Source organism: Styela clava, chromosome 3, assembly GCF_964204865.1.
Source record: "Styela clava chromosome 3, kaStyClav1.hap1.2, whole genome shotgun sequence".
In the NCBI taxonomy this organism is placed as follows: Eukaryota; Metazoa; Chordata; class Ascidiacea; order Stolidobranchia; family Styelidae; genus Styela; species Styela clava.
In genome coordinates this window covers 4,425,492-4,450,768 of record NC_135252.1, presented here as the reverse complement: position 1 = coordinate 4,450,768, position 25,277 = coordinate 4,425,492, and the positions used below count along the sequence as shown (strand labels likewise).

At 32.1% G+C, this 25,277-nt stretch overlaps 1 protein-coding gene across 3 annotated transcripts in view; it reads right to left on the bottom strand.

The window, feature by feature from the left end:
* The window catches only part of LOC120341993 (active breakpoint cluster region-related protein-like), a 29,137-nt gene extending 10,763 nt beyond the window's left edge, over positions 1 to 18,374 (bottom strand). Inside the window, exons 1-15 of one of the 3 annotated variants that reach the window (XM_039410619.2) lie at positions 18,015 to 18,374; positions 17,089 to 17,727; positions 16,738 to 16,833; positions 14,950 to 15,120; positions 10,571 to 10,735; positions 9,341 to 9,465; positions 7,951 to 8,042; positions 7,315 to 7,450; positions 6,886 to 7,033; positions 4,365 to 4,508; positions 2,660 to 2,845; positions 2,122 to 2,229; positions 1,964 to 2,027; positions 1,168 to 1,274; positions 190 to 425 (exon numbers count right to left, since the gene is read on the bottom strand). In XM_039410619.2, the coding sequence (XP_039266553.2) occupies positions 190 to 425; positions 1,168 to 1,274; positions 1,964 to 2,027; positions 2,122 to 2,229; positions 2,660 to 2,845; positions 4,365 to 4,508; positions 6,886 to 7,033; positions 7,315 to 7,450; positions 7,951 to 8,042; positions 9,341 to 9,465; positions 10,571 to 10,735; positions 14,950 to 15,120; positions 16,738 to 16,833; positions 17,089 to 17,727; positions 18,015 to 18,197 (2,600 nt within the window). In that variant the 5' untranslated portion in view covers positions 18,198 to 18,374. Of the gene's footprint in view, positions 1 to 189; positions 426 to 1,167; positions 1,275 to 1,963; positions 2,028 to 2,121; positions 2,230 to 2,659; positions 2,846 to 4,364; positions 4,509 to 6,885; positions 7,034 to 7,314; positions 7,451 to 7,950; positions 8,043 to 9,340; positions 9,466 to 10,570; positions 10,736 to 11,343; positions 11,487 to 14,949; positions 15,121 to 16,737; positions 16,834 to 17,088; positions 17,728 to 18,014 lie in introns of those variants that run through there. The other 2 variants (XM_039410620.2, XM_078110686.1) reach the window with 2 other exon arrangements.
* Between the last annotated feature and the right edge of the window lie 6,903 nt (positions 18,375 to 25,277).

Genomic DNA, 25,277 nt, shown 5'->3' with positions numbered 1-25,277 from the left:
TTAAAACCACCGCCTATCACACCTAAATCTTAATCATTTATGAAAGTCTTGTTGTGAGCAAGGCCACTAGTACTCTCGTTAGGGTATTACACACTTGCGAACAAAAATTGAATTCAAAAAAAAAGCAATGAATTAGGGATGTAAACAATAAATATATAGATTTTGATAAATGAAAAAAAAAATTCTCACCCAGCAGCATGTTTTTGCTTTGCACATAATAGTAGATCACTGTATAGAAAAACATGGCGAAGTTTTCTTTGACTTCCAGCTTCAGGTGAAATTTCCACCAAATATCCATCTTTTACAAGTTCTCTGTTCGCCGTTCTTGCTGCAGCCAGAGAGGCAGATGACGGAGCCTTTCTCCCCCTCGATGATGAAGCCGATGCATTTATACGATTCAAGAAGTGTTGTGCTTGTTTCAAAACCTAATAACAGTAGAAAAAGACATGAATGAGCCAGTTTTAGAACGATGGATAGACATGAAAGAAGTCTCAAATCCTGAGATATTTTTATGCAATTTTGAAAATTCTAAACTGATCAATAGTGATGTGAAACTGAAACTAGTAATAGGGCGACGCGATGGCCTTAAATGTGTTAGCATCGCAGATTACATATATCATGTTCAAATCTCATGCCCCCACCTCATCCAGGGTGAAAATAAAATGGGTCGACAATGCAGAACCAAAAGATTCCAGTCCTTAGATATTAGTGGTTCCTTAATCGGCGCGAAAGGAGTGAATAAGCTAATAATAAAAAAACATGAACCTTAATTTCTCTGCAATAAAGTGATTGATAATAAATTTTATCGAATAAAACAATTTATGCCTCATTTGTCTTGATATTGGTACTTCAAACTCATTCTTAATTTTAAACAATTAATAATATGTTATGAAACCATACACTCAAAATACTTGATGAACTACACTACACACTAGTTATGCCCTATTTTGGTCGTTAGGCATGTATAAGTAGTCAAATATAAAAAATAGTCTTTCAAAAATTGTGCAAACTGATTAGAATTTTTGTGAAAAGCAAATATGTTTGCTTCAAGACAAAAATTCTACCTTTTTATGCTTGACTAGTGAAGGGAATAACTATGAACACAGTCAGTAATCTTAACTTTGTTTTTACTTTATATATTTCGGAAGTAGAATTTTGCCGATTTACCTGTCTCAGTGTATGATAATCCGGGTGTCTATGTGGAGTGTGTTTCAGAATATCTTGCAAAACTAAAGTATTCCTCATCACTCGTTCGGCTGGTTTGTAAAGAATTTCTAAACAAAATACAAATTTTATAGAAAAATGGGTCTTTGTCCAAAAACAATGAAGATTATCTTAGAACTTAGTGACATTACTTGGTGAGTATTACAAGTGAACATAAAATCGTTTTTTTCGTATTTTGAAGTCAAAGAATATTAAGTATATTAGTAGTAATTTTTTTGCAGTGAGTCAGAAATTTTTTTATATTTCAATTTTAATTGCTTTAAGGTAATAAAAAACCAATCATAATTGATGGTGAATCTTGCCGGGTAAAAGTCACCCTAATGTAAAAGTTTGTTTATATATTTATCCTTTTTTTGAAACATATACACTAACAGGTTGCATAGAACTACAAAATGAATTTATATCTCTAATTTCAATTCATAATTTTGACATGAATTAGGTTTTTTCCATGCACGAGATGACAAATTCAACCGGAAGAGCAGTAATTTATATCACCCCTGGATTGAATGGTATGAATTATTTGGCATCTATTTTTCCACTTCATTAAATCTACCTAACATAACATAGAGTCAAAACATGCCATAAATAACAAATCATTTTTCTAGTAACTACAAGAAAGATCATTTATTTTTCTAGTAACTACAAGAAAGATCATTTTAACAGTGTTGATTAAATAAACAAATCTTAGAAAAGTAAACCCCACTCAAGAATTAATCCACTCAATAGAATGTTTACTCACCAATCAAACTTATAGATTCAGAATCTTCCTTCTTCTCTTTCTTTCGAGACTGAACTTTCAAACTCTGTAAGAAAATTCAAGGAGAAAAATATTTCTCATTGCCATTTGCTTAAGTTGAAATTAAAGATAAGCTTTTACAAAGATTCACATATGCTCACCTCAATAATATCAGCAAATTGTTTATTTTCTTTAGCACATTTCTCTGCAGTGTGTTGTGCTTTCTTGTAATTGTTAACGTAGTCTTCATAAAAGTATAATTTGCTCAACTGAAAAGAAAAGAGCATTGAATAAATGATAATGAGAAATAAAAAAGAATCATCATTCTATTTCAGCAAACAATTTAAAATAAAATGAATCTAGGATTAGGATAGGATTTTTTCATATTTATCATGAGTTAGAGGAAGCTGATAAGATGACTGAATCTTATAGTGTAACAAGGTCTCTCATACGATTTCCAGTCCATGTTGGGTATGGGATTAGTTTGTTAGGCAGTTATTCGATGCATGAACTTGATGGGGAAGGAGGAAGCTGTAACTGACCAGCGACTTAGTGAACTATCCTATGGCACATAATTATATCCCACAGGACTTTAAATCTTAGCACAAAGCGCCCATGACCGATAAGGGTATTCAGAACAATTTCCCATTAGGGGAGAAAAAGATTTTTGTGAAAGAAGATGTGTTATTTTAAACTTACCAGCTTCTGAAATAAATCCCCGATCTGTGTATCAGCATTCCAATCTTTAAGTCTTCGAGTAAGACCTTCATAAAACTCAGCATGAAGACTGTGTAATTCCGGCACTCGATAAAACAACACATTGAAATCTTGACTTGACATTACAGGCATAGATGTTCCGATTGTTGCTTTCAGTGGTTTCATGTACTATAACAAATAACAGATCATTCATGTGATGTTTGTTGAATCATAATTTTTATTTTGTTAACTCATTTATATGCTGTTTGCTCTAAAGAAGACTCTGTATAAGTAGTAACTGATATGAACTACTTTGTTTTGAAAAGACAGAAATCTTTTTGGTTTAGAATTGCCTACCCATATTATTACACCAAGGTTGAGATAGTGGGCAAGAGATGTGAACTTGATATGCCATGTAGTTAAGTGTAACGCTTAATTAAACCGCTAGGCAAGCTTAGAGATTTACGTAAATTAGACTAAACAAGAAATTTCTAGATGTATTATGGTAATACTGGTCAGGTGTTATTTAAAACAAAATGGATAAATGGAAAAGTTCAAATACCCGTAACTACTTTAAATTCTGAGGGGAAAAAATATAGTAATTTGCTGACCATAACTGGTCAGTACTACAGTGGGTCAGTGCAATATTATCTGCATCAAATTGAGTTTCAAAAATTCTTATTTTCATAGATATACAAATATTTTCTCAAAATTTTACTTCAGCTAAACTTGAATCACTGAGAAAATGACACAATACACAGCAATTTCAAATGTCTCACTCCCAATGCTCAAACAATGGCTGATGGAAAAATTCGTATATTATAGCCATGATATAAGGCATCATAATATTCAATACAAATAATGTTAGTGCATTCTTCCTGGAAGGCAAACCTAAATATTTGATATTTGATACTTCAACATAGAATGTAATATGATAACTTTCACTTATTATGCAGCATACTGATGTTCATTCAGTCATGCATTAAATTGTAAGAAACAAATACAACAAACGTCAAATCAATAGATAATTTTAGAAAAAATTTTGTAAACTATTCGCAGTGGCATGTAGAAACTTTTGTAAAGTTTGTAAACTATTCGCAGTTGAAGCTTCAATACTTGGTAGGACAATTCGATTCAATTAAATTTTTTTTACCAAAAAATGGAAGATTTTCTACATTTTCTTACATTCAATTGGGAAACTTTTTGTTTGTGTACAACATTTAAAACACACAGTTCTCAATTTAAAAGTTTTGCAAATCAACCCAATCCACAAATTTTTATCAAAACTCAATTTTCTCTCAAGAGTCGATAAGTCAACCATGAACTTGATATAAGTATACTTTCATGAGATCTCCATATCAATTTAATATACTAATTTACTCATTGGTAATTTTGAAAACACTCTACAATCCAGACTGAATATTTATATTCAAAATATATTTGAAATATTTAATTCAGGAAAATAGATTCTATTAGAAGGTATTAGAAGTAAGCATTTTGAAATATGTTATAACGTAGCATGTGAGCCTTGCAATTTTCAATTGAAATTTTAAATAAACCCAGCGGTCGTACATTATTTACATTAAATAACACAATTCTCCCTTACTCTCACATTTTGTCTATTTACATTTCAACGCAATGTACATAAAACATTTTATCATTTACAGCCTCTCTATTTAATTAGTGAAATAAAGTGAAATCAACTTACAAGCAAGAGAGTGTTCAAATATTCCAAGTAAGTTTCCTCACTGTCGAGAAGTGATGATACGACCCATCTTCTCATGCGCAGTTTTTCTGCTTCTGCTATACTTCGAACTTTTTGATAATCAACCATACCAGAAACAGCATCATTCTGTAAAACATGTGAAAAAGTTTTAACAAAATTCTCTGTTAATTTTGTAACAGTAATGTAACAGAAAATGTAATACAGAATGACCATACAAGAAAGAACAGAACACAAGTCATTTGGAACATATTCTAGAAAGAGCATAAACTGATTTTCAAAACGTCCTAGATTACTGAAACTTTTGGGTACAATTATACACACAAAAAAGTTCAAGCATCCAAGTGTTAAATACATTTTCTTCATTTTTGTAAAAGTAATTAAGAAACTCATTTTTCACATAAGGTTTCATTTTTTTGGGTAATGCTGTAAAATAAATTTATATTATTAACTATATAGCTCACTCACACAGGTTGTGTTCAGAAAGTATCAAAGCAATTCAAAATTGATTATATTCAATATAATTCTAGAAATAATTTGGAATAGTCTCAGTTGGAAATGTAATATTTGGAACATTTGACATCTGATGGTCAGACAAAAAAATACTAAAATTAAAAAAAAAAAGAATATGAATCAAAATAATGTTTATCTCAAACATCCTGTGTTACCAACATTAATTTCTATCAATTTACAATGATTGTGTCATTTTTATGTTCAGCATGAACCAATTTAGAATATTTCAATATTTCATATTCAAAAATATATGATTTCAGAATGCTTTTGAAATAGTAAGCTAATTCGATTTGGCCAGGAGGTCAAATAGAAAACTTTTTTTTTCAAGAAGTTTTTTCAATTTTCATTAAAAAGTTCAGTGTAAAATTTATATCATTTTTTTGTTTTGTTTTTTCATTCGAATTAAGATTCATGAGATCTACACTACAGTAAAGTCAATTAGGCACTTTGAAAACTGAAAATAAAAATTGGCAATCAAAAGCCTAAGGCAATGATACAAGATGTATCAACCTTTGGATAAGACATGATAATTACATCTTGATGTTAATGGCAATTAAAATTCAACAGAAGCATAGGATAGACTAGTTATGGACGGTACCACGCAAGATTTCATATTTCACAATTTAACATGATATTTATTAAAACCGCAATATTTGGTAAGCATGGACCCTAATTTATTGAATTTGCTGGAAAATTTAATCAGGCAAAAATTTCACATTGTAATAATTGATTTGCTGCCAGCAAAATTCCCTTTTCTTCAAAAAATTGCTCAGTCAAGAACAGTAAATATCTTGTTTTGTGCAATCCTAATCAAAATAATATTTTTATATTGCTTAGTACAAATTGATTACCGTAAGAACCCAATGTTATGTCTCAGTTACTGTTTGATATGTAAACATGTACACAGTAATACAATTGAAAAAATAGAATTTCTCTTTCCCTATCAATTTTGTTTCATCTAGAAACAGGACATAAATTCCAATTTTAAAACAAATATCATCTATGTACTATTTACGATTAATAAACATGAATATAGCGCTGCTCAATTTTGCAATTATTAATTCACCTTTGTGCCAAATTTCTGTTTTTGAAATCATAGCAGGAAACTAAGTTTACTGAAAAACAAACATCTAGAATTGCACTTAAATTCAAGTAATTTTAATAGATGAATTTTTAAATACATTGGTTAGGTAGGATTTGATTTGAGACGAATTCCATGAACATTTTTAGTACAAATCAGTGATAAAAACTGTGACTATGATAATACAAAAAAAAATTTCAGAACCATAAACCAAAACTGAAAGTTATGTCACAGAGCTATTTTTAACATTGATGACATATTGAGAATAACATGAAAAGTTCAAACTCTGATCGCATGAAATTTCAAATCATGAAAAATAGCCCATGTTGAGAGGAACTGCATATAGTTGCATTAACTAACGACTTCTTAGCACAATGAATATAGAGGTTATGAACTATGGAATAATGTGTTGAGATTTATCCAATGATAAAATGGAATTTCCATTTGACTCTATTGCATGTAAACCCACCCATTTACGTGGTGTAAATATTCATGTATAATCAAATATAACCTTAGTTAAGAAGATGGATGCTCAAATAAAAACAAGTATGATAATAAGGTAAACCGCTAACATTTCACACTGCACGAAAATCCTTAATTGCATCACTTCACTAGCAATAAGAAAACAAGAATCGTTTAAATCGGAAAATGAACCAGATGGATGTGAAGTCGTTAGACCCAACTGTGTTAGCATCGCTGGTTAAAAAAATCAGGTACCACTACCTCACCCAGGGACAAGGTAATACTAATGAACCAATACATAGGTTGGTAGACTTATCATATGTCATAATATAGAGGTAATATATGCCCAACATAGCATGAACACAATACTTATCTCACATTAGTGAGTGATTTACGCTGTGTTACGTTATTTCACAATCAAAACATTTATGACTAACGATAGGAACTTACATTGGATGGAACGCTGTGACTCGGACTTGATTCACTATCAGTACGAGTTGTAAAATCTCTGAGTGGTATCCCAACACCAGCGTCTGTTCCTTCTTTCCTGGGTTCATATTCCTTATCCAAACTATCGATGCTTACGTTATCATCGGGCCTGCAATTGTTTAAAACAAATTGAGTGGTATTTTGTTATATGATATAACAGGTGGGCATGGTGGTCTAGAATCCTAAGCTTACCTCACCTCACCCAAGGTGTAATAAATTGCGTAGGCAATCCCGAATCCAAAACGAACAGTAACTGATACAATTTTTTACATTAGTTATTAAATTTATCTTCACTAAAAAAAGAACAATATTAAATTAAACTACTGGTGCACAAAACTCAATAAGAAAAGTTCCCTAGGTTATTATAATAATAAACTTGAGAAGACTTACTGTCTATAAGCAAAAATAGGAGTTGGATTTTCGTCAGCTACTGATCTACCACCAATCAATGCTTGTACTGAATCAGGTATTCCACTTGCAGGTGAAGGATGTTCATCTTCTCCCTCTGCATCAACATCAACTTCTTCTAAAAATTGAAAAATAAAGCACAATTAATTGTGAACTTTCTTTCATTTACCAAATTTTATAATTTAACTATATTAGGTATTTGACACGCTTTTTCAACAGAAGAAACGGAAGAAGTATAATTGATATAATGACGGATTTGTTTATTAATAAATTGGGTTTGTATTTTAACACTCAGAAGCCCTCTGTTTTTAATGAAAAGAAGTATTTTTGTATTCAACAGGTATCCATGTGTTACCTTATTTGCCAGAAGCCCATATTTTAGAATAACAAATAAAAATGATTGTAAAATCATCGCCAGTAATTTGTATTCAATTGATGTAATTATCGCAAATGGTACCAAGTGAAACCTTTGCTCAAGGCAGCTTGAGAAACCCTGGTTAAAGCACATATTTTTTTTTTATTAATGGGTCCAGTCTTCTCTTGCTTATCTCTATTCAAGGCTAGAATACTTGAAATCATAAAATACAAATTAACCAAAAATTGTATTGATTCTGTTACCTTCTTCTGAAAAATCTGCTGAATCAAGAGATTGTCCATCAGGAGTACTTCCCACCCAGTCACCATATTCATCAAAATATTCTCCGTAATAACTGAAAAATAAAACATTCATAAAATATCTTAAATAATAAAGTGATTTAAATAATAATTTTGCACGATGGAATTGAATGAAAAAAAAACCAACGACTTTGTGAACAACAAATATTACAGCAGATGTAATTAGTCTCATAAAAGCACAGTGTAACATGGTAATAAAATAAAAGTTACAACAGAATGATATGTTTGCCCATAAATTATTATGATTTGATAATTACCGGTAACAAATTTCTGTAACTAGTACATCAGACAAGAACAACAAAAGTTTGCACTAATACTTTATGCTTATAATGTTAAACTACAGTATAATACTTGGTGATAAAGATTTTTTGGCATTCCTTTATGATTTGAATTTCCTAAATTCAACCATGAAGAAGCTAAGTCCTGAAACTGCAACATTTATAATGGAGTTGAAGGAAACAAATGCATTTTAATTTACCTATATTTTAAACAATTATATTTTCAGAATTTAAACTAAAATCTCTGAATATCTCCAACGTTCAAATTACGGAGCTGTGTTATAATTCATAGCGATAATGAGTTTTAACTTGATATCAAATTTTTAAATTAGTTCAAGAGCATGCTACAAAGAGTTTCAATCAAAAAACTTATTAGAAAAATTTCATTTTAATGTGCTTGATTGATATTTGTAAATTGTGAATATGAAACAAAATTTCAAATGAAAAGGAGATATTGTTAAAACTACATTTTTCAGACCAGTGAATCGACACTTCCTTACTAATGTTCCAAGTAAATCGAGATCAATCACTTGTCAAATTAAAACTTGTCATAAACAGACTTCATGTATAATTGATGAATCTACTGGCATTGCTACGAAAATGCAAAGTAATGCAAATCTCATAAAATGTAGTATAGTTCACTGAAGGCCGATTTAACAAATACTGCGAAGTCATAATTTAAATATGTTCAATAATATTGAAGTACCTAAGTAATTACTTGATTCGGCATAAAATAGGTTCCTGATATAATGTATATGAAAGACTCCATCCCACATATCAAAATATTAGACTAAACAGCTACAAAACTCACTAGCAGGCCTCTGAAAAACTGTTTATTCCCTCACACAAAAAAAAATGCTGACGTCCTATCCAAAATAGCTTGTTAAAATACAATTCATATTACTATTTGCCAACTTTACAGGCATTTGTTTTATTCTGAATCTATTACCTACCTTTCTATAAGATGACTATTTTAAGATTAAATTTGAATTACCTGAGATGATCTTGTAATATTTAATTTAATCGAAGGATTCGAAGCAAGAAATAGAACAAACCTGTCTCTTCCACCTTCGAGAGCATTTATTCGTTCATTGGTTGTTCTTGCTTGGCTCAACTTATGGAATGGAGAATTAGATGTCACTCGTTCTGGAAATGTTCTTGATTTTGCAGGAATATTGTCCTAATAAAACAGTGCAATGCCAATAATTAAAGCCAAGAAAATATGAAACCAATCGTAATTATATTAAGTTATGACACCAATATTCAATAATATTTTATATTCAATAATTGAACAAAACCTTCCAAAACACTCCTTCCTGAAACATGATTGCTTGTACAGAGTCCATAGTGAGAACATGCAAACACTCAACAAAGAACATGAATTGCTTAATTTTGTTTTGACTTGATATTTTTATGCAAGACCCAGGAAATCATAACAATTTGACCAAAAGAAACTACCATTGACTCAGAAAAATTTCAGCGACAACAAGATTTAATATCAAATATTATGCATTGACAAAATGTCATTAAAGTAGGGAACAAAAATCCCTGTTTTACAATGACCTGCAACACAACAAGAGCTTGCTATGGATTGTTTATAAAACACAGTAGGAGTATTTAGAAATAGTTAACATAGAATTGTAAACTTCTACAACTAATTAACGTTGATATACATGAGTACATGACCAATAATATTTGGCATGTGACAAAATATCAATAAATTGCCATCCTTTATTTGACATTTCATTTTTAAACAACATTTGGATATATTCTAAGAAGACAATATGAAACCAAACTTATAGTCTGTAAACCAAAGGGCAATGGAAGATCATTGATTTTAAAGACCGAAGTAATTTAATGTCAAATACAAATTTAATTCCTATTTATAACTACCAGGTAGTTAAAATTATAAAATGCAGGCCTCATCATAGAATAACAAGATCTACTAATCTGAGAAAAACCAAAGAAAAAATGTTTAATAAAATGAATGAGGAAATTTTGAAACATAAATCAATAAATCATACACGGAATCATTTATGTGATCAGAATCATGACCATACAAAATAATAAAGAAATTTAAATTGTTTACATTATTCTTATGTATTTAAACGTGTTCCATATATATTATTTATTCACACCAGATAGAAATTTTTTATCAACACTGTATTCCCAATGTTTGTACCCACTCACCGCAGTGGTTAACACTGACCTTAATATGCAACACTACCAGGAAAGAAATAATTTGAATACGAAAATTTTCCAATTAGAACAATCTTTCCACCAACCTGTACTGTATCACCAACACTGCGTCTTTCAAAAGTAGGAGAACCAGAGAGCGAAGAACTCCGAGAAGATTCATCAAGATCACTGAGATCACAAACTCCTTCTGATAGCATGCCTGATTCTGTCATATTTGGAGGTAAACTGTCACCCAGCCCAAGATTTTCGTTCTGCAACAGCAAAATTTCAAATTAGTAATTTGATCATAGCAGAATAAGAAACTGCTATAGTTCTACCATGAAACAGGAAATCACCTTAGAGTAGCCATCAGTAAAAGAGAAGTTATTGGGAAAATCCAATGGCATTCAGAGAAAATGGGAAGTCAGCATGACCCATTGACAAAGGAAATGCAAATAAACAGACAATGAGCAAAACTAAGAACATCAATAATTTAGGAAGTTTAACCACAGCAACGCATTTTTGTTTCTTTGGTATAAAAATGGTAACTCTAAAAAATGATGTGACGTACATACTACATATCGTATTACTAAAATACCATTATTATATTAGGATAGAGCTCTTCAATCATTTATCGTAATTATATTTTTCTACTATACTTTCGCTTTTTAAAAAAACCTCGCTCATTTTGAGGTGGCTATATCATAATAAGAAATTAGCATCCAAAATAGGATTTTATTTGAAAACTTGATCATTTTATCCTACGGGAACTACTTGGGCCACAGAGTTTTTATTTCAACATTTATATAAAATTATTTAAACACCATATAATTGAAGTATTGAAAATTGATTATGAAAATGTTGTAATTGAAATACTAACATTGTCAGTGACAATAATCCTTGGCACTGCCATTTTAGGATTATTTTGATTTGATGAGAGACTGAACCTCATCATTTTGTTTGTATAGCTGCAATCCAAAATTATTTTTTCACTAATGTATGTTCTATTTTTAATTAAACAAATCAAAACTGGTGAGACGAAAATGAGACATAATAGAAACAGCACAGTTTTAAAATTCAATTGAAGCTTATGTTGGCGTCCATAAATATCAGACTAAATTTATCGACTGTATTGAAGCCAAAAAAATTATTGACAAGCATAAAGACAGATCATTTTTCTGGAACCATCAAGCAATCAAAATTGGCAGAAAATATACTTATAGAAATTACTTACAGAAATACTTATACTTGATTGCTAATTATATCACAGGCCCCTGCTCATTATTAGTAATGAATCTGGGGCCCATAAACTACTACCTGCCTAATCCTATTTCAACATAATTTGACACTAAATTTCAAATCTTGCGTTCTTCTTGGTTTGTATAGTATATCATGCAACATGAAAACTTTCCTTCACTTCAAAATGTCAAATGTATAACACGCCACAAGAAATTGCATACTGACTAATGATGTCCACATCTCAAGTTCAATACTGTATTCCTAATTAAGATTGTATTCATATTATTTAATTGGTATTCCCCAGTTTAAGATCTGTAGTATGTGTTATATTCAATATAGTCTTAATAACAGTAAAGATTCCCCAAACTCCCTGTTTAAAAATCTATTGTCTATGTTATATTCTACATAGCACTAACAGTGAAACTCTTGAACTTCTAACAAGGCTAATGTGGTGAATAACAAGTGAGTACCTGCAAAAGTTACTTGAAGAAATCCTATATCCAATTCTATAAGGCATTTTTATGTGCCTTTATGTTCCATAAAGTTGTTATATATGGGTTAGTTGGCGAGTACATACACCCTTGTCACTATTTCCTATTTAGGTACTATGATACTAATCATCACATGATTGGGGCGTAATTCAGGTCAGTTTTATTTATAAAAACAATTCCATTTTCAATACCACAATAAAGATAACCACCCAAAGCTTCAAAATAGGGAACAAGGATTATTACGTCATCAAGTAGACTATATCATATTACATTACACATGAGTGAAAATACAATAAAAACTGGTAGTCTACCAATAGTCTAGCAATGGGAACTTGATAAAATTCAAATTCACTCAATGACATTTAGTTTTGAAAGCACGAATAGTAAAACCAATTTATTCTGGTGCGATTCCGAACAAATTTTCATTTATAATACTTGAATTTCAATTATAAACTAGTGGCAATATTGTAAGACATTAATTATATTCACTGGTAATCCAACTCAAATATTCCTGTCAACTATTATCAAACAAGGGAAATTATACTATTTCTAATAAAGAAAAATACGAATAATTTGAAATTTACATCTAATTGAATGACAAGTATCAATTTCTAAATATAGAAACAGTCGTTTGGAAATAAGTCTATAGATATTTATATTATTTCAATCCATCAGTTAAAATCACAAAAAGTCATTAGAGGAAAGAAGTTTTATAAAATGTTATTACAATCAATTACTTCCACACTGTATAGTAGCAGTAGTACAACATCCGTTTTTAATACCTAATTCAATCAAAAAATATTGCTTTCCACTTTCATCAAACTAAAACTGTCAAGTTCTATATCTAAATACTCATTACACTATAAGCTTAATATTTGCTTTGCGTTGTATTACTTGACATGTTTACTTGTTTTGCCCATACACATAAGATAATACAAATGAAAAATATGACTTTATGTAATAATCTAATTTGACACATACCAGAAAATCTAAAACTATATCAAGTTCTGTTCAATAAATTTGTAATTTTAACTTTCGTTGTAATTTTAGCCCCTAACGGAATATGGCATTAAGTACTTTTAAAAATAATTTTTTTAGTATTATATGAAACATAAATTTTCATTTAGACTTACAAAACAAATATTGTTATACGAACAAATAAACAATTGAAACATTCTATAAATTAGCTATTATGTTATAACGAAACAAACCTTACTGACAACATCAGTGACACATTACTGAAACTAAAGTCTTAAATCAGTGACATCAAGCTATGAAACATGAGATCTAATTAAACATCGACAATCTTGGCAAACGACTGGAACACTTATTACAAAGGATATGTATGACAAATATCATGCAATGTGCTATATTCGTGATTGTATTGATGTATAAATAATCATGGCATGATATTGTGAGGTTTTAAATATTAATTAATAGCGTTTTCAGAAAGTACCCGGTCTGGAATTTTGAACAATTAATAGAATAACACAATATTCAAAGAAGGCAGAATATAATTGGTCTCATTAAAGAGAAGTATTTGAAAGGTTATTGTCTAAATGCGTCTCGAACATATGGATGTCATCTGCAATAATTTTTTTCATTTAATTCAAAAATTATTGTCTAAAATGGGTTTTGATTTCAATTATTCCAAATTAATGCATAATTCAGCAAGTAATTACCTGGGTAAATTTTAACTATTAATTACGTACATAAATCATGATTTTGTTATGAAAGCATCAAAATTTAATGTTATATTTTTCGAAAATCTGATATCTTATAATGGGAATCAAGAAATTGGTGAAAACTAAACATTTTGGCATCATTACCTCAATATACCAAAGTTACTTTACCGATAATATTGTTATGATAGTACACAAGTACAGACAAAGTCTTTGACTTCAAGTTTTTCAACAAGCACACCTGAGGCTTACATTAGTAATCAAAGAGCATTGGAAACAAAGAAGATACCTTTCAAGAGCCTCAAGTCACACTCTACAGAGTACATAGTGCTTATAAACAATTAAATAAAAAATAAAGATCTATTAAGTATTGATACAATATTTTCATATTCACTTTATTACTTTTACAAAAATTAATTCTGTAGAAGTGTGCAGAGCCGTGTTATAAATAGTACAAAAGTGATGACAATTGGAAGTGGAACCATAGTAAATTAATGCAATATTAGGATTTAATTGTTTGCGGCGGTTAATAATGATTATGGTGAGGTTGTTTTATATACATGTTATTATTAATATATTGCAATAGTTTTTTCGCAATTGATTTGAATTCTAAAGATTTTGCAATAGCTTAATATATCATAATTCATTTATACAATTATATTTATATTTAATTGTTAATTCTAAAATATGTCGTAAAATGGCATATTTTCATAATTAATAGTGTTAGAAGGGTTTTATATAAAAGTTCATATTTGAAAGAACTACTAACAATTAAAAAAATAGTTTCCCTTTGACGCTACACATTATAAAGCTTCTGCTGAGAGTGCATCGGTTTTAAAAAATTTTGTTCAAAAAATTCGTCAGAAATGCTCCTTATAAAAACATATTTGATGTGATTCTAACATAGAAACAAGAATGGTGTTATAAAAATTGCAATCCACTTATAGTTTGCTTTTACTTACATGAATATATAACACAACATTATCAGTTCAATGCCCTATAAATATTCTGACACACAGATTAAAACGAAATCAATATTGCATCATTATAGATAAGCAGACATAGCCTACATACCTGGAAATGTTCAGGAGCATTCGCTTTTGCTGCTGGCCAAGTTAATCTGTTAGAAACAGGGTCATTCACAAATTCCTTGGATTCCCTTAATTTGACTTCTGAACCAGCAAGAGTATAATGTTCTTTACCGTACCCATCTTTAGCATCAATATCTTCCAAATTATAATCAGGCTACAATAAAAATATTTTTATGATATAAAAATAAAGTTGATCAATTTTAAAACACTAACATAACTGCAATCTATTGCATAAAAGGTATACTAAAACACTTTTGTATCACCATACCAACACACCCATATTTATATTGCCAAAATGATTTTTTTACTCTGTAATGATGATACAATAGGTCTTTATGCTAAATGAGGGCCCAAGCATTACAGTGACATATACAAACTAATGGTTACTACCTCCTGCTACAAATGCAAAATCTAAAAGCGTTACATATACAGTAGCTTATATTACAGTTTCTATTGCACATATCCGGATAATAGTAGCATAAACGAATTCAAACCAAAGCGGATAAAGTCAGGTATCTTCATTCATATATGCAACTATTCAAAATGAATTTAATAAGGGTTCTTCGGTTTCCTCAATACATCACTATCCTAACTGCACTTATCCACACCCATACTTAGAAATCAAAGTGTTATGCATGCCATATGTGATCCAAATTCAGCATAAAAATGTGACTCAAGGGAACTGTGACTGTAAAACCGTGTGTGATAATGGACACGAAAATGCTTTCTCTCCAAATATCTCAATTATTGCCTTGGTTGTGGCAGACTTTCTTCGTGAAGCACATTTAACACGCTGCACATTCATTTATTATTTATTACCTACCGCAGAAACGTGAATAATGATTCATGCACAAAAAAGAAAGGCATTGGACTTAATATGTAATAAAATGCTATTTTCACATTGACAATCCTCAGTTGTTTCATCCTGGCTAGTGACCGGCAGGAATTCCAATTACGGTATTAGGTAGACTCAAGATAATATAACTTATAATAGTCCATATCAGTAATATATCACTAGCCATTGAGTGCATTTACGTACATGTGATTGTAAAATCTGTGTGCGGCGAAGAAAACAAAGTATTTTGCACTACAAATGGTAGCACAAGAATTATGCAAATGAAGGTTTAATGAAACTTTCGAATAAATGAAGAGTTTCCTCAAGCAGACTAGATGGTTGGATAATTGGAATTAATATGAAAGTATTTCAAAAATACAATCAAGTGATCTGATTAATAGTTTTATTAATGACATTTCAGAGTGGAGTGAAATTGAAAAAGAAGGAGTCCGTTCGAATATTTGTATAATTGTCTGTACTGAACGGAGAGGTTTGCAACAAATTTATATTGAATGAGATCAGTATTCCAATTTGAATTTGTTTTTGAATCATTTGATGACACTTGTTAACACTTGTTACAGTAAATATACTGTAATATTTTTTGTATACGGGCATAGCATAAATAGCCAAACAAGTAACTATGTCATACAATGAACAGCACAGCAAATCTAATGCTTGTGGATTTTCCAAAATGCCTTGTCATGCAATGTGTAGCACATTAAGAGACTATTAATTTCTCTATTCGCATTTGTTATTAAACAAATGTGCCATAAAGTTTATTTTGCTCAAAAAACTTTCGATATGTGACTAGCGCTGTGTTAGAAAGTAGTAAATAAAAGAAAATGACGGTAGCAAAAAAATCAAGTGTTGGATCATCAAGTCATCAAGTGGATGAATCATAAACACTACAAGAGAGCCATGCAAAGATTGGTAAACCTCAATTGCTGCCTTCTGTGGGACCATAAATAGATTGTGTGCATCAATACTCTCAAGAAAATCCATACGATCATCATAAATTATTCCCAGACTGATCTAAATGTTTTGCTAATGTTTCAAAATGATAATTTTAAGACTGCTGAATTATGACAAAACTAAATGAAGCTTATGAATTTCAAAGACCTATGTAAGCAAACTAAATAATGAATTAATGATGAAAGGCATATACATAAGCTTTTTTGAACTACTTATAAATTATGCCGATCTAAACCTTATTTAATTTATCACTGGTTAATGTAGGAAAAAAATTTAAAAATCAAACCTGAGCATAATTTTATAATGAAATGTTACCTGATCTCCACTACTGCATGTCCATACTTCAACGTAATTATCACGAGGAGGTGCTGACGAACGCTTAGTTGTATTATCTTGTTCAGATTTTGCTTTTGCAAGCGGTTTTCTCATATAGCCAGGGTCCATCATAGATACTGCTGCCGCTGTAAAGGAGTCTGTCGTACCAGATTTGTTAGAAACAGAGGTCTGTATTTCTGCAGAACCTGTGTCTTTCATTTTATCATCTGTTCCTGTTTTACATTCCCATACTTCCAAATATGGAGCTCGTTTACGACTGCTTGATCTGTTGGGAAGACTTCTAATGCTTGCTCCAGGGTCATGCGACGGCTGTTCTTCAGAAATATGTTCAAACATTTTGACATTCTCTAAAACTTTTGAAGTTCGGTTTCCCTTACTTTCATCAACCAGTGATGAAACATTTTTTGATCTCATTTGAACCTGTGGCCCATTAGATTCTTGTTTATTTTCAATTACTGATGATTTTGCTACATGATTTTCACCATCAAATGCTGAGTCTCTGTTTTCGTCAGTGGATAATATTCTAGGACTTGTTATAGAGTCTGATTCAGAATCAATAGAAGATCCATATCCCCATTTCCTTCTTTCATATGTCTTTTTACTCACCGCGAGTGATGTCTAAAAACAAATTGTAAGATTATCTAAATGAACATACAAAAAATTACTTAGAAGTCTGCACAAACAATATTTGCTCAAATTTGAGGTATGGCATAATTCGTTATTACTATCACTCACAAAATAAATGAAACAAAGATGTGACTGAATGAATCAATCTCAGCATATTAGAGAAATGTAAATGAAGCTATATTTTATTGATCAAATCAGCCCCAAATATGGAATAGACTTTAATACCATTATGACTACTCCACCACCAGTTCAATATCATTAATTTAATATCTACATACCTGAAGAAATATCATAAGAAATTTTGCTTGGTTTAATTGATCTTCAAGACTTTTAACATGCTCCTTGCATTTTAACAAATCTTGTTCCAATGTCTCTGTATCCTCAAAGTTCAATTCAGGCGCAGGGACACCTGGGAATTTATCCTGCCATTGCTTGACAAAAACTTCTTTTTGTTTCTCCATTATGTTCCAGCACAAATATGACAATACAAGATTTCAAACAAGACTAGATGTGTTGTCTCTTGATTTACAGTGGAACATGACACAGTGGGATTTGACAAAGTAGTGTAATTCTGAAATAATTAAAAGCTGAGAAGCGCTGAAGGCACCTAAGTTTCTGAATGAATAAAAGCCTCACAATTAATTTATTATCACAGGGCGAGTAATATAATAAAATAGCCAACATGTCATATAAACAAAATCACAATGAGCCTACTTATAACAGCTTTGATAAAATAATAGGAATTCTGCATTGCCTTCACTGTTGTATCTCTAATACCACTCCTGTCTGCTTGTGTCTGTGTAAGAATAGGTCCAAATTTCTAAGAGCTCAGATAGCAGTAGATAAGATAAAATTATATGACACCATGCTTGCCTTTAGTTCTTGTAATACTGATACTACTCCCTGTGTAAAGTTGAGAATGTGGAAGAATATGAGATAGATGTGTAAATGAAAAAAAAAACTCCTCTACCAGCCGGTTGTTATTGTCAAAAAAAAAATGACAGAATTTAAGATATAAATGTTCTTGTTGCTGAGAAATAGCAGAAAATAATACATGATTATTGATTTAGAGTTAGGAGTAAGGACCAATAGTAAATATTTTTTAATCCAGTAGTCAAAAAACAACTTCCTCAATTTAAAGCCAACTAACTTCCTTTCATTTCAATCGCTTCAGTAATTACAAACCCCTTATACGCACAATTCAACTTCCCTTCTGTCCATTCATCCTTGCCTAATCTTAACACTGAAAGGATTGCATTATATTTTATATTATCAGACGTGAAGATGAATAAGCATGTATTCATTGTTACAATAGCCAGTTAAATTTAGACTATCACTATTTAGTAAAATCTAATTCCATATATAAGAAAAGAATCCAACAAAAATAGTATTACTAATAAGTAATTAGTTTTACATTATAGCACTCTTTCCCGGTCATAAAATGTTCTCAGAAACGAAATTACAACCGACGCTATGGACGCAATCATTTGCATATCTTGCTTGTGAAATAATTTTTTTTCTTTCAGCAACCGTTGTCAATCCATAGCGATAAAAAATGCTTAAGGGGTATATTAACTTTTTCCTTTTCTTTATTTACCAATCGAAAACTAATTAAAGCCGAAAGCGGGACGTCTAGAGTTGGATTTGTGGCATATGCTCTACGAAATATCGCAATGAAATCGATAAACGACATCGTTCGATCAATAGCGAGGGCAATAAATTCGGCTTATCATATAAATACTATAATAAAACGAAGTCGTGACGATGTGTCTAACAGTATCATATATCAAAAATACGTCAGTTGAACCTCCTTCGCGAGCTATAATTTTTACAGGTTTTCGCCTTTCAATGATCGCGTCAAAAATTCAAACTTACCGAGTCGAAAAACACAGCAAATCTTTAATAGCAACGAAAGGCGACCTATTTCGTTCGTCTTCTTCTAGCCCGCGTGTGTGTTTTTCTGAAGACATTCAACCGACCGCATTCATGATAAGCTAAATATCGTAACAAAATACACAGGAAACTAACATCAGCGAGAAGTTACGGTTGGAGTTTGCTTCACCAAATTAATCATATAAATACTAGTCTCCGGTAAACGCTATATAAGGTGTTTACCACTTCAATCCCACTCGCGCTAGTCTGACTACAATTTCCGAATAGAAAAAGCTGCCATAACGAATATAAAGCATAGCCTACTAAACAGAATATTCTATCTGTTGATACAGTTCTGTCGAACGGAAGTGTTGATCGTTGTTGTTCATATTCCAGTCGTCTAAGCAACGTACGTAGAGCATTGAACAATTAATAAAATATACTTCAGAGTCCGCTAAGTTGGAAACGGTAATGATTCACATAAAGATTAACTACAAATCCGTACCTAATTTCGCTACTATCTCCTGTTTTCAATTTTATATTCATAAATGTTATAACGGATTTAAAAAATGTTAACCTCGTGCAGAAATGTCCAAGTCACTCGAAAATGACTCATCCTAGATTCCAAATTTAAAAATAACGACCTAAACGTTTTTGCAATTTCAAGTAAATTCGATTAAACGATTCGGACATCATAAATAAAACCACATTAGTCAGAATAAATAGTTTATTAATACATTCAATAAAAAACAGCCAAACTATCCAAAGCTAAATTAAGGGACTATTTTGTTTTGAACTTTAATAAATGAACACTAACCTCCGCCTCAGGCGATCATATTTGAAGTGGCAAGCCTACGTATGTGTCACGCAAGGTGCGCATATTGACACGAAGTAAACATAGGGGAATGAATTGACGTAAAAAACGATGGAACGCATTTGCCGCAGAATTTCTATATTTTTAGTCATAAAATATAGATTGTCCTAAAATTATCAGCAAATCTTCTTTAATATATTTGGAATAGGTGGAGACATATTAGTATTTACGGATCGTATTGCGATAATTAACCACTGTTGAGATGTAAACGGGATCTGTGTACAAAGCCGAGCATGGCCAGTGGCGTGGATTGATGTTGTACTTATTGGCAAGGTGACTCCCTGATTTCTAATTGAAAGTCAAATGAAAAGTGGGAGTCGAATCAAGCATGTCCTACTGATTTCCGTGCGTAAAAGATTCCTACCCAAGTAAATAATCGGCTTAGAAACTGTGGACGTCTGCCGCCCTTGGTCTTTAGTTTATTCATAAATGGGTTTCATACAGCGGATTATGCATAAAATAGGTTGTACAAGTTAATCTCCGTCATGGTCGTCTGCAGAACAAAAGACTAAACACGGTCACCAACGCCAGATATGAGTAACGTGATCAAAATTCTCCCGTTCAATCCAAAACTAAGACATCGGAAAGTAAGATTTAATGGCGCGTGACGTCATTTAGATTTGTCAACTGAAAGGTATTGGCGGAGGAAATGTGAACGCGATATCAAATGTACGTTATATACACAGCTCCACGGCGCCAACAGTGCCCAGAATAAGTTTGACAGTTAATATGTACCAAATAGCAACAATTTTTAGGTTGGGACATCCATATCGCACTACATAAAACAAACATACATACTCTTTACACTCGCATTTGCAAGCCAAATAATTATATAAAATTTGCATAGTTTGAACATTTGCTATTTGATTGAGTTAAATATTATTAGGCTGAAGAAGTTAGATTGTGATCTGAGGGAAGTTTACAAATATTCTTACTATTTGGTGGAAAGAGATTATGTTATTCTTATTTAAAACTACATGAGATGAGTTTTTATATAAATCTTGATAGGAGTGGAAATTCTATGGCAGGGTGGTTCAAACCCAGGCCCGCGGGCCACATGTGGCCCGCCGCTTCATTATCTGTGGCCCGCGTCACATTCGAAGAGTAATCAATGAATCGCATTTCGTGCTGTTTCGTAATCGAATTAATCAGAAAAATCTTTTGACCTATTGTTACATCACTAATGTCACTGAATTGACTAGTGTTATGGCTAGCTGAGGCAAATAGCAAAGTTGGATGATCTTTTAGGTCGGGAATATATGCTTACAATATAGACATCATAGAAAACTAAAAATCGAATGTTGATTTTATTAGCCCGGGATGGCTATGTCTGATAACTATGTGTTTGCACAATAAAAGTGTTTGTACTGTATTGCACTGTTTACCTATTCTTGGCACTATTGTGGCCCGCGAACAATAAAAAAATTAATTTGTGGCCCGCGGAGCCGACAACCTTGGACCACCCTGTTCTATGGTATGGGTAATCAGCTAGACTAGACAGTGGTTATGAACCATCCCATGAGAAGTGTCCTGTACATAATAAACATGATTTAAACCAGTGGTTCCCAACCGCTGGTCCGCGGACCGGTGTCGGTCCGCGAAGCTCTTTTGCCGGTCCGCGAGAAATTATGTTGTTTTGATGTTTTTATGCCGTCTCAATCGCTTTACCGTAGACACAGTTGCGTTGGCTCATTACGCAATTATCTTCCGCCGTCTTTCGGGACATCTTGACGCCGAGCATTCACACTTTTCGACTCCGATTCATCGCGAATGCGCTCCATCAAATCTCGCAAAATTGAGAAGCCTCAAAATCGGCACGCGTGCTTTTTCTGTTCTGCATGCTTTTCCCCAGATTAATATGACCACGCGGCTGCAGAGCTACGTGTTGCAAAAACTTCTTTGATGCCTCGTTTGCAATCTTATATTGAAAACGAAACAGCAGCAAAATTCTCACAGGAGGTAATTGTGTTTGTACATGATTTGGCATGTACCTGTTTTTTATGTGAGATATTTAATGCGTGCCTTTCTTACGCATAATGGGTGCCCAGCACTTCAATTCATTACGCAAATATATGGTATTATTTATGTTTCACTTATTTTTAATTTTTGGTCGGCACATTATATGATAGTTTTTTTCCGTGTGAAATGTTTTTAAGTGTTCTTTTTTTGTCTAAAAGCATATTGAGTGCCTGACATTGCATTATGTTACGCTAAAATATGTTATTCTTTTCTGTTCCGGCCATTTTGATTTTTTGCCGGTCCGCGAGTACATTTAATCTAATTTACCGGTCCGCCAGGGTAAAAAGGTTGGGAACCGCTGATTAAACCCATAAAATAATTGAACAAAGCTTGGAGCATGTATAGTCACTAATAAATTCTGAGAAAACAAAAAAAATGTTCTAGTTTAATCTTGAGGCTGTAACGCTAGTATATGAACGTTTTTAAACAAACAACTCTAGCCACCTTCTCAGATTTTCATTCTTCAAAAGCACAATTGACTACGAAACCAGCATCTGGACAGTTCGCCATATGTGAAACACTTCCTTAGCAGGAGAATGAACATTATCTAGAAAAATTAGACTTTTGTATAATACAAAGATAATTCGCATAAACTGTGAAAAAATTTCTATCTCATTCTCAACTGAATAAAAGATCGTCAGCTGGATATGCCCTATGATGATTTCGGTTAAACATGTGACAAAGTTGACTTGATAACATATGAGATAATATTAATATGAGTTTGTGGAACCATGTTGAAAATATATCTGCTATGAAATTGCTCATCTTGAAACTCACACACTGGCGATTCAAAAGCATCCAGATATAGATTCAAATAATGAGCCCAAGTAGTGGAGAAACAATTGAATAACAAAACATAAAACGCTTTCTCAGATACTTTCCATGTTTATCTACTATGGAAGAGATTTGTCCAGTTGCAAAAAGAAAACAATACTTTTTGTCCTAACAGCAACAGTGATATACTTAACTGATCAACTCAACATATATAAATACATTAGACAAGGTTTTCAAAGTGAGGTCGTGTGCACACATTCATAAATATAAGGAATGCACAACTGACAACCAATACACCAGAAGCCAAAGATTAATTACAACATTGTAAATTTGTGGGAGGCATACCCTGAAAATTTTTCTGAAAATAAATTTTTAAAACATGCAGTTAATTGGATTTCAATTATTTATTTTATCATAATTTGAAGATCAAGTCAAAGAACCTCTTTCAGGGTTCAACTAAGTTATTTTAATCACAAAACAGAAAGTATAAATGACATCGAAATGTAATATGAATTTATTGATTCATATACACAGCATTTGAAATAAGAAACAATAAAACATTCATAATAAATACAATATGTACAAAATTCAATCCTATTTTAGTTATGTCTAACACAATTCAGTTAAATTTTGCAGCACACTTAGCAACTCGTCGCACCCTTTGGGAACCACTGCCATATATGATATATTAATATATAAAGTGTACTGTGTGTGTACTACCAACTAAATGAGAATTTTGATCATACAATATCACTCATACCACTGGATAATAGTATTCGTTAACACGAAGAGTGGCTTACTTCAAAACGTGGATTGAAACTCTGAGAAGCGCTAATCATACATACCATATGTTCTTTGATCATAAATATTATGCTGGAACAAAACATATACTTTTGCCTGTTCGATGTCAAATACTAAAACAGTTATGGTATCCTTTTTTTATGGAGGGGATTCCGACCCCACGTCCATAGTGGGTCACGTGAAAGCTTGATCGCCTCAATGGGAGTTGCTGTAAAATCTTTTTCGATACTAACTTATGTTAAACCAAAATATCGATCAAATTTAAAAGATTTGGAAAAGGTACGTTACTGAGACCACCATCATGCGAGAATAGGTATGCAAACACATCGACTAATTAAACGCTGTAAAGGTGTTACCGGTACCAATTTTATTATTTTTGGCCTACCAAGTGGGTCGTGATGAATAGTTTGAAACGCACTGCTTCACACTATATTCAGATAGACTATTCAGCTAATACATTTAAAACATGTATTTTGGCAAACTAGTTATACCCAACCGCAGAAATCCCAGTATACCAATATGCTTAATACCTGTAATACAGTACCTATTAGAGTACTTTGTTCGGTTGAGATGTAGACCACCTTTTTCAATTTAAAACAAGATTCTCAGATTGATTTTGAAAATCAATTCAAATTGTTTAATAACAATTCAGTTGGTTCATAACTACAACTGTATAAAACTATCTGTGCATACCTTAGTACCGTACCGGTATTGAATACAGGAATATGAAAACGAATGCTGTCTCACCTGCTCCTTGAACATTACCCACTAAATCACAATCCCTGATAATAACACATTTTTATTTTATCAATTTCGCGACCAGACATCAACACCGATGGCACAGCACGAGCAACGACTTGATTGAAAACACTATTTTCCCATTGCACCAAGTGCAGTTTTGAGTGTTCTGTGGCGTCTGCAGCTGCCGCAAAACCATGGCGGTGTTTCCATACCATGGCCGCTACGGCCAAACAATTGAGGTGTAACCAGTGTAACACTCAATGGGCCAAACCTAACACTCAATGGGCCAAACCTATGGCGACTGACTTTTTAGCTGCCACAAGGCACAAACCAATGACGAGCTGCCGTTACCGCGGCAGCAAATTGAAAACCAATGGCAGGTAAAATTTTGCTGCCGTAACCACGGTAGGTGGGCCGTAATACAGTTTCGATGGATTTGGGGTTAGGGTTCAAGTAGATA